Source organism: Aotus nancymaae, unplaced genomic scaffold (assembly GCF_030222135.1).
Source record: "Aotus nancymaae isolate 86718 unplaced genomic scaffold, 86718_ANA_hifiasm-v0.15.2.pri h1tg000012l, whole genome shotgun sequence".
Taxonomy (NCBI): domain Eukaryota; kingdom Metazoa; phylum Chordata; class Mammalia; order Primates; family Aotidae; genus Aotus; species Aotus nancymaae.
The window spans coordinates 34356028-34371703 of record NW_026988423.1 but is presented as its reverse complement, the minus strand read 5'-3'; the positions used below and the strand labels follow the sequence as shown (position 1 = coordinate 34371703).

The following is a 15676-nucleotide window of genomic DNA, read 5'->3' as shown; positions in this document are numbered from 1 at the left end:
GAGAGAACTTGCTTGTTTTGGTTCTCCTTGAATTCATATATTTTCTTTCCTTTTTTTTTTTTTTTGAGACAAGTTCTCACTCTGTCTCCCAGGCTGGAGTGCAGTGGCACAAGCTCAGCTCACTGCAGCCCTTTACCTCCCAGGTTCAATCAGTTCTCATGCCTTAGCCTGTAGAGTAGAGTAGTTGGGACTACAGGTGTATACCACCATGCCCAGCTAATTTTTTTTGTATTTTTAGTAGAGACGGGGTTTTACCACATTGGCCAGACTGGTCTCGAACTCTAGGCCTCAAGTGATCCGGCTGCCTCAGCCTCCCAAAGTGCTGGGAGTACAGGCTGAGCCACTTTGCCTGGCCAAATTAATACATTTTCAAGGCAACTCCTAAGTCAAATGCACAGAAAATCACTTTATTTTAAAAATAATACAACGCAGCTCTGTTATTTGAGAATTGTAGAAATTAAACATACCTGTTTCCTAAACCAGGTCACCATGCAGCCAGAGTAGGGTAAAGCATGTTAAGTGTGTTAAGGGTCGTGGGCATGGGCTCTGTGTGCTTCATTTGCTCTTCTCCATTTTGGGGCTGTACTTGTCTCATTCTGGCAGTTTGCTTACTGATGGGTGCTCCTGGCAAAGAGGCAGTGTGTGTGGCCGGACTGGTGCAAACTGAGTGCTCTAGGAATGATCTGAAAATGTCCATCTTGTCAGGGCTAAGCTAGTTGTGTCATCCCAGTGAATGAAGGAAGGGGATTTGTTCCTTTTAACGTTATCTAATCAGACAGTATGCACTGAACTTTCAGACTGCACAATCCTTTTTCCGTTTGAGTTAGACAGGCTGAGATAGACTTCTGCAACTCCCTTTGAGAAAATTAATTCAACAGTATTGTCAGGGTTCCTCCCTGGCCCCTGAATAGTTTTATTGAGATAATTTGCATACTATAAAATTCACCAATTTTGTCTTCTCTGATAGTGCAACATTTAGCCTGATAAGCTTTTTTTACTCTTCAGACATGTTGTAATTGATTTGTAAATTTAGTGGTCACTATTCAAAGTACTCTCCGGCAGAGAAGTAAGTCATGGCCTGCAAATTGTTTTTGGCAGGCATAAGCAAATTCTGCTTGATTTTAGAGGAGAATTGCAGGATTTTTACTGGTCTACCAGAGAGAATGTATTACCATTGAGTGGGTAGTGCCATTAGGAGTTAATTGAGTTTTGGCTTGAAAACATAGACCTGGGGATTTTTCAGGTCAGAATTTTTTGCCTCACATCAAGTCATACTGAGGAACAGGACTTTTCTTCAAGACGCTCTCTCTTTTGCAGGGTGTGAGGAGTGCAATAACGCGCATTCTTCAGTGTGCCCGAAGCACGGCCCCTTGCACCCCATCCCCAACCGGCCGGTGCTCACCCGTGCGAGGGCGAGCCTCCCCCTGGTGCTCTACATAGACAGGTTTCTGGGCGGGGTGTTCTCCAAGCGGCGCATCCCCAAGCGCACCCAGTTTGGGCCCGTGGAGGGGCCTCTCGTCAGGGGCTCGGAGCTGAAAGACTGTTACATTCACCTCAAGGTAACTGATGCTTTATCACACTTTACTCCTGTTCTTCAGCAGTGTTTCAGGGAGCACTGTATTGTCTACTGGATCCCTTATTTCTGTTTCTTGGCAGTTATTTGCTAGTATTCTTTTTATCTTAACTTGGTTAAATGGAAACTCACTAATAAGATGGAGATTGCAATTTTATTCCCTGAAAGCGTTATATGAATTATTCGGAGAGGGGTAGTTCTTAGGGGCTACAATAGTTTTCTAGGGCTGCCATAGTAAAATACCACAGGCCAGGAGGCTGAAACAATAGACCTTTGTTTTCTCACTGTTCTGGAAGCTGGAAGTTTGAGATCATGGCGTTGGCAGGGTTGATTTTTTTCTGAGGTCTCTCTCCTTGGCTTGAAGAAAGCCACCTTCTCACTGTGTCCTCACAGGGTCTTTCCTCAGTGCTTGTGTGTGTCCATGTCCTAATCTCCCCTTCTTATTTATTTACTTATTTATAATTTTTGTATTTTGATTTTTTTGAGATGAAGTCTTGCTCTGTCGCCAGGCTGGAGTGCAGTGGCGCTCTCTTGGTTCATTGCAACCTCTGCCTTCTGGGTTCAAGCAGTTCTCCTGCCTCAGCTTCCCGAGTAGCTGGGACTACAGGCACATGCCACCACCCCCAGCTAATTTTTGTATTGTTTGTAGAGATGGGATTTTACCATGTTGGCCAGGATGGTCTCTATCTCTTGACCTCGTGATCCACCTGCCTCGGCCTCCCGAAGTACTAGGATTATAGGCAAGAGTCACTGTGCTCGGCTAATTTTTGTATTTTTTATGGAGACAGGGTCTTGCCATGTTGCCTAGGTTGGTCTTAAACTCCTGAGCTCAAGTGATTCTCCTGCCTTGGCCTCTCAAAGTGCTAGGATTACACGCATGAGCCACCTCGCCTGGCCCATCTTCCCTTCTTATAAGGACCAGTCCTATTGGATTAGGGCCCGCTCTAATGACCTCATTTTAAATTAATTACCCCCTTAAAAGTCCTGTCTCCAGATGCAGTCACAGTCTGAGGTACTGGGTGTTAGGGCTTCACCATGGATTTTGAGAAAGACACAGTTTAGCCCATAACAGGAGCTTGCTTTCTTTGTTTAAAAAAAATTTTGACTGAAATGCAAAGAGAATTATTCAGGCTTAATGTAATCTGCTATGTGCTAGTAATGTTTGCGAGAAAACCACTTTCCACTTTTGAAACAAATCTGACCTATAGACACTGGTTAAAGAATAGCTTCCTGTGTGGTGAAGTATGTTTATATTCATCTGTTTACAACTGACCCTTTTGCTTCTGTCCAGCCCTCTCTGCTGTCTGCTTTCTGGATAACGGCTCCAGAGAACTAGGAAAGGGCAGTGGGAAGGGGTGAATATTTGGGATGTGTTTTTTGACAAATCAGCTGCTGTCGTGGGGAAGTTTTCTTTGAGTTCTCAAAATCTCCATGCAAGAATATTACTTTGTAAAGAGAAATTCCTATCCTGGGCTGCCTATTATAAATGAATGCAATGAAACCCCAACAGGAGGCAAATTGTAATGAACTAGAGAGTATTTTGCTTGTATTTTCTGGCATGTTTGTTTTGTGAAATATTAACTAAAGCTACACAGTTAGATTAACTTTTACATTTTGCCAGGTAATTTTCTTATAGATGAGGCTTCAGAAAGTATCTTTTCCCTTTGGCATTTGGCAAGTTATAAGTTATAGGTCCAGGATTTTTCCAGATACAAAGAGAAGAGCCAGGATATATGGTTAATTTTAGGAGCAATACTTTGTGTATTGTGACATTACAAAATGCGTCTCATATTGAAGGTTTGTTTTGTTTTGTTTTTGGTGTGGCTTTTTACTTTTTTTGTGCAGGTTTCTCTTGATAAAGGGGACAGAAAAGACAGGGATTTGCATGAAGACCTGTGGTTCGAGTTGTCTGATGAGACGCTTTGTAACTGGATGATGTTTGTCCGGCCAGCCCAGAATCACCTGGAGCAGAACCTTGTGGCTTACCAGTATGGCCACCATGTGTATTATACAACCATAAAAAATGTGGAGCCCAAGCAGGAACTGAAGGTACAGTGCTGCCAGACCCTGCTGCTATTTGCTAGCAAGAGTGATTTTTTAGGGCTTTTTGCAATTTTATTTCTTTAAAGTGGGATTGTTAAAAAAAAAAAGTCATTTCCTGGTTATTCACATACTTTTTGAGTAGCTACCATGTCGTGTACACATGGTACACTACATAATCCTGTAAATAGAATGATAAGATATGGCTTTTATGCTTATCAAAGGGCCTGTGTAAGGCTGTGCATGGTGGCTCATGCCTGTAATCCCAGCACCTTGGGAGGCCCAGGTGGGTGGATCACTTCAGGTCCAGAGTTCAAGATCAGCCTGCTCAACATGATGAAACCCCATCTCTACTAAAAATACAAAAATTAGCTGGGTGTGGCAGGTGCCTGTAATCCCAGTTACTTATGAGGCTGAGGCAGGAGAACCGCTTGAACCAGGAGATTGTGTAGAGCCAGACTCCATCTCAAAAAAAAAAAAGCCTACGTGAAAGCACTAGGTCCGTGTAAGGAGGTAGTTGTTTTGGGGAGCAGACCGGTCTAGATGCTTCTCTACCTGTGATGGAGTTATATCCCAATAAGCCTCATTGCAAACTGAAAATATTGTAAACTGAAAGCGTACTTACTCCACTCAACCTATGAACATCATACCTCAGCCTCGCCTGCCTTAAATATGATGAGAACACTTGCATTAGCCTACAGTTGGGCAAAATTAACACTGTGCCTATTTTATAATAAAGTATTGAGTATCCCCCATGTAATTTATGAATACTGTACTGAAAGTGAAAAGGAGAATGGTTGTATGGGCACGCAGAAGATTTCTACTGAAGTTATCTCACTTTCGTGCTATCGTTACATCAAAAAGTTGTAAGTCACACCATTGACAGGAACGTATCTGTTTCTGTGGCGGAGTGATTAAAGATGTTGGTTAACTTCATTTGCACACTGCATAGTTGGGAAACTGATTTTTAGATGTATGGGCAAGATGTTTAGCTGTATGAGCAATAATTTTTTCTTTATATGAATATTTTACTCAATTATATGTGCATTTCAAAAATATATTTTTGGGTGATAACTATCAAAATTTATCTAAATAGTAATTCTTGATGACATAATAAAATTTTGCTATGATTCTAAATGAAAATTCCTTTTTTAAAATAAAGCTTATGTTAAGAACATGCCAAAAGAGGGGATCAAAATACTCTTTAGCTTCCTGATATAAGTGAAAAATAGGCAAGAAATGATCATATAAGTAAATACATGAACATTGAATTGCACAGTGCCTCCATATGGTACAAATTAGAAATGGATACCTCTCTTGAGGGAGAAAGAATCCTGGATTTTGTGCAAAACCTCTGTTTTTGAAACCATCAGCTAGAGAATCCATAAAGCCTGAAGACAATATGCAAAAGGAGACTCGTATCTCATACCATGTATTCCAATAAATTCCTGATTAGAAAACAAACTGAGGTGAATTTTTTTAACTGTGAAGGGGAGATTTTTTTCTTTTAAACCAATAGATGGGACTATAAAGATGGACAGAAACAAATATGAATATAATAGTTCAGTGTAATGAACAATCATGAAACAAAAAGGAAACAACAGAATGGGGGAAATATTTGTAATACACATGAAAAGGTTCACCTGTGAAAACTGACAGACTTCACTACACCCAGATGGACAAATGAAAAAATGTTAGGAATTGACTTTATCTGGAGGAGGAAACAAATAGTAAGAAAATGTTTAAAAACAGAAAAAAGAGCGAATGCATTCTGGGCTTAATACCTAGATGATGGGCCCAGCAAATCACCATGGTACATGTTTACCTATGTAACCTGCACATCCTGCATGTGTACCCTGGAACTTAAACAACTTAAAATTTTCAACATTAACCATTTAAAAACCCTCAAAATAACTATGACTACTATTTACATTAATTTAAGTTATCAAAAATAAATGGATACAGTACAATGAATGAGTGTTTTTAAAAAATAGGAATGTTAATTGTAGAATTGCATTATTTCATAAAATATTTCTGGAAGTATATAGCAAAAATGTTCTTGGCAGAGTAAATCTAATCCTTCAAAGTTAAGCAGAGGAAATAGTTACAAAAAGAAGACAGAACTAGACTACTGTATTTTACAAACCCTAAGGTACCAATGACTTTAGGATGCACTATTATTTTATGCACCATTAAGAAAAAAATGCTACCTATTAAATTATAGTACTTTTTAAAAATAAAAAATGTTTAGAAGGAGCTATTTTAGACTTATTTCGACTTAATTTTAAAATTACATCATACTTGTGCATGCATAAAAAGGCATGCTGAAGCAAAATAAATTGGTTGCGGTATAAACCGCTTCGTGTGCAGAGTCTGACTTCTTTTTCCTGCATCACTGTTTGACTTCATCGTGGATGTTTGTGCCTTTTTGTATGCTGTCATCTTCTGGGCCATTGAGAGTGTGGATGCAGCTGCAATATTTTTTAAATAAGTGTTCTGCTATTGCCCCTGGGATGTTTCCCTGAGCCACTGATCACCTGCCTGCAAGTTTTGATACGGTGCTTTCCCATTTGTCTGAACTTATCTGTGTCTTTTTCCTCAATTGAATCATGTATCCTCGGAACTAGAAAGGCTTTGGATCAAGTCTGTAGGAAGTTTCTGACAGCTGATGCCTTACTGAGAAGCCCTGCAGGACGCATGCCAGCCTTGCATGGCTTTCAGATTTCGTGTGTTTGTTCTGAGGGAAATGGCAAATCTTTTTGGCCTTTGTGTTGCTTGGCAAGTGTTCACTCATGGAGTGTCAGTGGGCTCATAACTGAATGGGGTGAGAATAGTATGAAGAGCTTGGCCAGGTTTGTGTAGGAGCAGTGAGCAGGTGGCAAGAGCTCCACTGTGGCCATGACTGTAGAAGGCCCTAGAGTGTGAGACACGTCCTGACTTCTGACATCTTAAAATATTGAAAAATATACCTTGGAATTGATAGATTAGGGTATAATTTGTGATAGTAAAATGATAATCCATCTAAAAGTACAACTACAGGGGCGTAGTTAATTAAATTATAGAATACAGACTATGTAGATGATTATTCCATGGTAAAGTGTCTTTATGAATGTTTCCATATATTTTAAATAATATTCCATAACAATTATATATGATTAATTCATTTAGTAATTGGATATATTGAACTCCTACTATGTTTGAGACCCTAGAAAACATAGACTGGCTCCCTGTGTTCTGAGAACCTGTATTCTAGAGCAGAAATGGACAGAAAGATGTAAAGAAGCAAATAATATCTCATGGGATAAGTTCCATGAAGGAAACAGTTGGTGCAGAAAGAGCAGGTAACAAGAAAGGGACCGATTTTGATGTGATGGTTAGGGAAGACCTTGCCGATGAGTCACTATCGAGGCTGAGAACTATGGAATGGGGCCAGCACTACCGAGGGTCAGGGCAAGGGTGAGGGCAAAGAGCCCAGGACTTGTGGAAGTGAAACAGCAGAGCTGAAGGCTTGGGGTGGGGAAGCGCTTGGCATGTTTGAGCAGCTGAAAGCAGGCTCCATTGACTGAAGTGTGGGTCAGGGAGACTGATAAGGGCTGAGGTTGCTTTTCCAAGTTGGGGAGATCATGGAGCCCTTTGGAGGTTATCATCAAGCATTCCAGGTTTACTATGAGATGAGAAGCCATTGCCTGCATGACAAGATCTGATTGTGTGTTCTTTTTATTGATACATATTAGTTGTACATATTTTGGGATACATGTGATATTTTGATGCCTTTTATATGATGTGTAATGATCCAGTTAGGGCAACTGGGATTTAAGGAGATCACTCTGGCTTCTGTGTAGATTGCAGAGAAAAGGAGAGGCTAGTCAGAAGGCCAGGTGTTTATCCAGACAAGAAACTGTCTTGGCATGCATCAGGGTGGCAAAAGCAGAGATGGAGAACATCTGAGGGAGCAGCAGTCCTTGCTAAAGGTATAGAGAAGCAAGCAGAGAAATCAAAGGCACCTTTCAGGTTTCAAATCTGAGCAACTGGGTGGAAGGTATTCATCAAGATGGGGAAGATGGGTGTGAGTGTGAGTTGGAAAGCATTGAGGATTCCATTCTGGACATGGTAAGTTTGATCTGTTTGTGAGACATACAAAATATCTAGTTGAACACACTCAGAGGGAACCGAGAAAGAGAGTCTAGGATAGAGATATTAATTTGGGAGTCATTAGCATAGAGTTGGTTGGAAATGGATGTGGTCACTTGAGGTCAAAATAAGAAGGCCCTACACTCGGACTAAGCTTTGAGCCACACCAATATTTAGAAGTTAGGGAGAAAGAAAAAGAGGCAAACAGAGTGAGCAGAAGTAGCCACTGGGTGGGCGGGAGAAGGCGGTTGCCTTTGAAGTTGTCATTGGTGATCCCAATAAGGGCTGTTTGGTGGCAGCCACTATAGCTACAACCCTGTAAAAACTGGTGTCTAAATATAGATAAGAAATCAGAGGAGGCTGTTTTATTTAGATGAAGAGACTATGATTATAATTCTAGTAACCATTTTCTGAAAAAGAAAAACCATGCAGTGTGTCTTGGCAAATGAACTTCCTAACTGATCTGCTGGAAAGGTATTGCAAGGGGAGCTCACAGCATGATCTTTTTTTTTTCTTTGTTAATGGGCTGTGGAAAAGCCTGAATTGTTTCCTGTAAGCAGGGGAAATAATTTAAGCATGCAAAGAACATCTGGTGACGTCCCCAGTTCTTGATGATATACTTGCTTCTTGCAGGTGTGGTACGCCGCATCCTATGCTGAGTTCGTGAACCAGAAAATTCATGACATTTCTGAGGAAGAAAGGAAAGGTGGTTAGACATTTATGTTTTACATTTTCTGTGTGAATTCTAAATTGTATATCATCACATCTTTGTTAAACTCTAATCGCTTTGTCTCAGTATATTTCAGAAGCTAGTCCAGTAGGTTTCTTAGAGACACGCATCTCCATCTAATTCAGGGTCAAATTACAATGACATATTTACATTTCTCTCATCTGTGCTGGAAAATAATATTTAATATAATGAAAACTTCCAAATACCAAAGTAGAACCTAGATTAGAGGACAATTCCTATCCTCATCTCTGAGGATATACCAAGACAGGCATTGACTTTGTTGTTAATGCAAATGTCACTGAAGTATAATCTACATACAGAAAGCTGCACACATCGTAAGTATACAGCTTAAATTTTCACAAAATAAACACACCCATGTAACCTGCACCCAGATCAAGAAACAGAGCATTACTGTGCCCCAGAAGTTTCTTTGTGCTGCCTTCTAATTCCTACTCACTCCCAAGTGTAACTCTCCTGACTTCCAGCACCACATATAAGATATGCTTATTATCGAATTGTGCATAATAGAATTGTGTGACATGCACCCTTTTGGTGCCTGGGTATCTTTTGCTCAACATGGTATTTATGAGATTCATCCACATCGGTGTATATAATTATTTGGTATTCGAGCATATGAATGTAAAACAAGTGATTTATCCATTATGTTGTAGATTTGGTTGTGAAATGCACTTCTGTCACTAACTCTCCAGAGTTAGATCAAGTTCCACAGGTTCAGGGCCGTCATCTGCAAGACACCTCTGACTTCAGACACCAGCTGCAGGCTCTGGGGCTCCAAAGCCCCAGACCAACCGGCTACAAGTTAGGAGGTTCCTAGTAGCTCCTCAGGTTTGATAATTCACAAGAATGACTCGAAGAACTCGGAAAAGCACTGTTCTTAAAGATGGCCATTTTGTTACAAAGGATATAATAAATCCTTTTGTTTATTATAATATATAAATAGAAATCTAATATATAAAAATATATGGTTTTTATATATTAGGGCCAGCCAAATGAAGAGATACATGTGGTGAGGTCTGCGAGATCCCAAAATGTCCTCAGGACGTGCCACCTTCCTGGCACACTGATGTATGATTCCCAACCATAGAGGCTCACCTGAGCTTCAGTGTCCAGTGTTTTTATTGAGACATCATTACATAGGCATGACCGATCTAATCACTGGCCAGGTGATCAAGCTTGATTGCCAGCTTCGCCACCTCCCGCTTCTTCCATGAGGTCAGGCTGATAACCCCTGGCTCCAAGCCCCACATTTCTAATTACATGGTTGAGCTTTCCTGCATGGCCTCTCCCCACTCTGAAGCATCTCATTAGAATAAATCTGGTATGCTTGTGAGATGGGGCACCATGAATAACAAAGACACTCCTATTACTCAGGAAATTCCAGTGACTTAAAGGTTACCAACTAGGGACAAAGACCAGCCAGATTCTTTATTACGAAATAAGATCATTTCTAGTTTTTGGGTATTTTGAAGAGTGCTGCTGTGACCATTCTTACATGTCTTCTAGTGAACGTTCGTGCACATTTCTGTTGGTGCGTATCTAGGCGTGGAGTTGCTGGGTCATGGAGTATGCCTACATTCAGCTGAGTGGATACATCTGAACATTTTGCTAAAGTCATTATACTGAGCATTGACTTTTAAGTTATTTGTGCTTAAGTTATTTGTGCTAAAATATACCCTCAGATTATGAAACTTGGTTCTGAATCGCTAGGTTATCTGAATACAGATGTTTGCAACATCTTTCATGTTTTCAGTGTGGTGAGGTCATGTGTGTGTGTTGAGGGCTGTGAGAGGGTGATGTGAGGATATTTGTTCCTTTGATGTCTTACACGGATGCATTAGAAAATAAGATCCTAAAAGCCAACTCTGCCAAATTTTAGCTTTCGATTTGATAACAAAACAGTAATGCAAATAGCAGATACTGTACAATCATGAACGCTTTGGGCTGCAATAAGATAAGAATGGTGGGGATCGCAGGCATTTGAGTTTTGTTGGCATTTGAGTTTTGATCATCAGCCCTTATGATTTCTCTCCTGTGACTGTAGTTCTTCGAGAGCAAGAGAAGAATTGGCCCTGCTATGAATGTAACCGCCGATTTATAAGCTCGGAGCAGTTACAACAGCACCTCAATTCTCATGATGAGAAACTAGATGTGTTTAGCAGGTAGGTATGAGGGAGAAAGGCTCACAGACTGAGTTTATAAAGGTTCAGAATCATTTCTGTATTGTCCACTAGCTAATGAGTGTCTCTGAGTGTCATGTGTAGGTAAGTAACCAGGTGGGCTACTGAGGGAAGGGTGTTACCTGTCATGTCCTTTTCCCTCTGCTCCTCATTTACCATTATCCATCTTTTCCAGCATAACCAATACCCGGCAATGGGATGTCCTTGCACTTTAGTTAAATCTCCCTTAATTGGAGATTCTGAAATAGGAAATGTTGAGGTAGCATATACCTTCAAAATAATCTGCATCTTTGATTTTCAGACTTTCTGCAACAGTACAATTACTTAATCAAACTAAGTCATATGTTTAATTCCACTATATAAAAAACAGATGAGGGGAGAATTATATAGGATGAAGTGGGCAGGGGCCAGATCAGGTAGGGCCTTGTGGGAAATGGTAAGGAATTTAGATTTTATTCTAAGTGTGATGAGAAGTCTTTAGAGGGTTTTGGTCAGAGAGTATTGTGATGTACATTGTATTTTTTGAAAACCATTTTGGATAAAAATAACACCTGGATAAAATTACCTCTAGCTTATATTGGAGTAAGAGTGGAGACAAGGAGTCCCGTTAGCAGCTATTGCAACAGTTTAGGGGAGGAATGAGGGTGGTGTGGGATAGGGTCATGCCAGGGGGGCATGTAGGGTTGCCAGTCTTTCCAGGGTTTGGAAAGAGAGGAGATGTGTGAGATGGTAGTTAGGGAAGTGGAAAAGTGAATGTTTTAGGGAAGTGCCATACAATGGCCTGCCATATTAAGTGCCCACTTGGAGTCCATGGTTATGAAATGAAAGTGAGCCCACTTGCACGGCTGTGCATTGTTCTCCAGCTTCATACAGCTGCAGGGGTGCCGGTGCAGAGCAGGCAGGGAATTGGATTACACAGGGTTGTGGCTTTGCTAAGTGCTTATAACACATATTGAGAAAACAGAACAGCCGTGGGATGAGAATTGAGAGCACACACAAGGAAGTGGTTCCAATGAGGGACCTGGAAGTGTATGCTGTGGAAGAAGGGGAGAGAACTCAAGGCGACTCAGGGCTGGACAAAAGTGCCAGAAGGATTGGACTGGAGACGCTTGCGTGGCTGAAGGGTTGTTGAGTGCAGGGACTAGAGGGAGTAAACTACAGAGCCAGGGTAGTGTCCGAGTGAGCAGTGCACGGGATTGTCATGAAGAGACTTACAAGGGTGACAGGATCTAGGATATGACCACAGGGATGAATGTCTAAGCAGGGTGGACACAGTGAGATTTGAGTCACTCTCTCCTGGGTATCTCTAAAACTCTGTTCGTGGCTCTATTGTAGCAATTTTTATATTATATTGTAATTTTTGGTTTATATGCCAGCTCCCTCTACTAGTGCCAGCTTCCTCTGCTAGACCCCTGAGGGTAAAATCTGTTGCATGTAATCTGATGTCCTTAGTGCCAACATAGTACGTGACACGTAGTAGATAATACATTTGTTAGCCAACTGTTAAGGGAAACTTGGGACAACTAGGAAGATTTGAACTTTGACTAGATATAATAATACTCAGCAACTATCAGGTATTTCTTAGGTAATATGGCATTATGGTCATATACATGAAAAGAGTCCTTATGAGTCAGAGAGACATGCCAAAATATCTAGAGATGAAAAGATATCTGGGATTTGCTTCAAAATCATCTACTGGGTATGTGTGTGGGCAGGTGGTGGGGGTACAGATGGAAAAGGTTGGCTATGGGTTGAAAAATGTTGGAATTGGGTTATGGGTACATTGGGCTCATGGTACTATTTTCTACATTAACCTAGGTTCAGAATTTTCCAACATGGAAAGTCTTTTAAAAGTTCCTGGAGGCCGGGCGCGGTGGCTTACGCCTGTAATCCCAGCACTTTGGGAGGCCAAAGCGGGTGGATCACGAGGTCAAGAGATCGAGACCATCCTGGTCAACATGGTGAAACCCCATCTCTACTAATACAAAAAATTAGCTGGGCATGGTGGCACGTGTCTGTAATCCCAGCTACTCAGGAGGCTGAGGCAGGAGAATTGGCTGAACCCAGGAGATGGAGGCTGCAGTGAGCCGAGATCGCGCCATTGCACTCCAGCCTGGGTAACAAGAGCGAAACTGTGTCTCAAAAAAAAAAAAAAAAAAGTTCCTGGAAAAAATATATGGTATTTGTTAAATTATTAAATAGATGAGTGGAAGAATAAAATTTTGATCTGATTGACATTGTACACTTCCCACATACATGTCTTCTAAAAGAAGTTTCCATAACCTACTTTTTGACCCTTTTTTTTTTTTTTTGAGACAGTCTCGCTCTGTCACCAGGCTGGAGGGCAGTGGCGTAATCTTGGCTTACTGCAACCTCTGCCTCCTGGGTTCAAGTGATTCTGCTGCTTCAGCTTCCCGAATAGCTGGAACTACAGGCATGTGCCATCATGCCCAGCTAATTTTTGTATTTTTAGTAGAGATGGGGTTTCACCATGTTGGCCTGGATAGTCTCGATCTCTCGACATCATGATCCACCCGCCTTAGCCTCCCAAAATGCTGGGATTACAGGCATGAGCCACTTTTATTAAGGAATTTATGTTTGTTAGCAATTCATGCCAGGCATGGTGGCTCATGCCTCTAATCCCAGCACTTTGGGAGGCCCAAGAAGGAGGATTGCTTGTGTTCTAGACCAGCCTGGGCAACATGGCAAAACCCTGTCTCTACAAAAAATTAAACAAAATTAGCCGGGTGTGGTGGTACATGCCTGTAGTCCCAGCTACCTGGGATGCTGAGGTGAGACAATCGCTTAAGCCCAGGTGGTTGAGGCTGCAGTAAGCCATGATTACATCATTGCACTTCAGCCTGGGTAGCAGAGCAAGACCTAGTCTCAGAAAGAAAAAAAAATCCATTAAGGGGAATATAAAATTTAATTGATGTTTACTAGGCATGCTATGAAACAATTGAATTAGAAATTTGTTCTGACCTTCCAGAAGCTTGTAGTAAAACAAGAAAGTTGTTTGAATTTGGCTACATTTCTTGGAAGGAATATGAGGTGAGGCCAGGGGAAAAGAGAGAAATAATGGGAATCTTGTCTCAGATGACGTCTCCTGGGAACACACTCGAAGGCTTAGCATGTTCTGTCCTGTCTGCCTTTTTCACATCATTTCAGAAGCAAAATATTGTCAGTGCTTTGAATTTTTATAGCTCTTTTCTTCAGAATAATTGAAGACATATCTTTAAGCTATAATAGAGGGCAAGGATGAGACGTTCAGAAAGTGTATATTAGTAAAACAGTTGTTTCCATTGAAGAAAATCCTGGAAAGTAATAAGGTGAGAGGCATCAAAATCTGGGGTTAGTAAGGATCATTTAGGTCATGATTTGTTATGGAGTATTATGTAACCATGATGACCCATTACCCAATCTCTTGTCCCCAGAACAAGAGGCAGAGGAAGGGGACGAGGCAAGAGGCGATTTGGTCCAGGTCGACGACCAGGGCGTCCTCCAAAATTTATCCGCCTGGAAATCACCAGCGAAAATGGGGAAAAGAGTGATGATGGGACACAGGTACCGGGGGACGGGAAGGAACCCTCCTTAGATGCTTGTGTGGAGGACTCGCCAGATCCCTGATGAGGCGTAAATACAGAGACCTTCCCAATGTTTGTAGACCTTTCCTATCAGACCTTGCTGCCTGTTAATTAAAGTATGATTGGAGAATAGCAGAAAAGTGTATTATCAAGGGTTACCTACAACAAAAACCCAACTTTGCTGCTCTAAAGATTTGAAATTGACCAGAGTTAGTAGAGGTGGACTTTGTTTAATTAGTTTAAACTATTAAAATTATTGATATTCCAGAAAAGTCATATCACAGTCTTTTCTTTGTTAAGTGCTCTGGAATCTCTGCTGCTTTGCCTTCTGTGCATAGTTACCTAATTAACTTTCCCCGAGGGAGAATATTTTTTCTGAGTATTATGAATCTAGTCATTCCAAAATAAGCAGCAATTCTAAATCTGAGCCGACAGACCCTCCAGCACTGATCTCTATTCCTGCTTATTGCAAATTTCAGGACTTGCTACATTTTCCCACAAAGGAGCAATTTGATGAGGCTGAACCAGCCACTTTGAATGGGCTGGATCAACCAGAACAGACCACTATCCCCATCCCTCAGCTGCCACAAGAAACCCAGTCTCCCCTGGAACATGAACCAGAAACTCACACCCTGCATCTGCAGCCGCAGCACGAAGAGAGCATGGTGCCCACCCAGAGCACGCTGACAGCCGATGACATGCGCAGAGCCAAGCGCATCCGAGTAAGTGGGGAAAGCCGGCAGCTCCTTGCGCCAGCCGGTGATCTTCCTCTCACCACCAGCTTTCTGGTGGTTTTCCAAGCTATTCACCTTCCGCTCTGAAATCTTGCATCTAGCCCGTCACATGTGCAATCCCCTTATTTTGAAAGAAGGTATTCACTATTTCTCAATGTCTCTGTGTCCTATGGCAGGCTGGCATGGCTGGTCCTAGATTCAACCCATTTAGTAATGACACAGAGGCCTGGAGGTTGGCAGCTCCTGGACTAGCTCTCTGCATCCCTCAATTCCCAGATTGGAACTGGAGAAATAAGTACATTTAGTTATAATAATCATTTGTATTTTAAAGTAGGCTAATTTGTGCCTAATCATAGTTCTCAAGTTAATTTTGGGTAACTAAATTTGCTTATCTACTGCTTCCTAGGGGAGAATGGCAGATGTCATTACTCATCACTGTAAAGTGACCTGTGTCCAAGTTGAGATGGCAGGTACAATTCACACACCTGGGGATAGCTTGAGCCAAAGCTGTCAGTTCGAGAGTCAGTCAGTGTCCCAGTCACTTGACCTGTGTCTTGGCCTCAGACCATGCGGCTGCAGAGCTTTCATGACTTAAAATTAAGATGTGTTTTGTTATTTCGCAAATAGCATTTGAGTCTGAGTTAGGAACTGCAGGGGATTTGTGTGGAAAACAATATGGCTTTGTG

The 15676-nt window shown here is 41.5% G+C and overlaps 1 protein-coding gene across 2 annotated transcripts in view; it reads left to right on the top strand.

Annotated features, from left to right (window-relative positions):
* PRDM10 (PR/SET domain 10) overlaps positions 1-15676 on the top strand; it is a 98809-nt gene that overhangs the window by 55531 nt on the left and 27602 nt on the right. For both annotated transcript variants that reach the window (XM_064375583.1, XM_064375582.1), the window contains exons 6-11: positions 1318-1559; positions 3419-3622; positions 8378-8450; positions 10537-10654; positions 14107-14236; positions 14736-14978. In XM_064375583.1, coding sequence (XP_064231653.1) covers positions 1318-1559; positions 3419-3622; positions 8378-8450; positions 10537-10654; positions 14107-14236; positions 14736-14978 — 1010 coding nt within the window. The remainder of the gene's footprint in view (positions 1-1317; positions 1560-3418; positions 3623-8377; positions 8451-10536; positions 10655-14106; positions 14237-14735; positions 14979-15676) is intronic.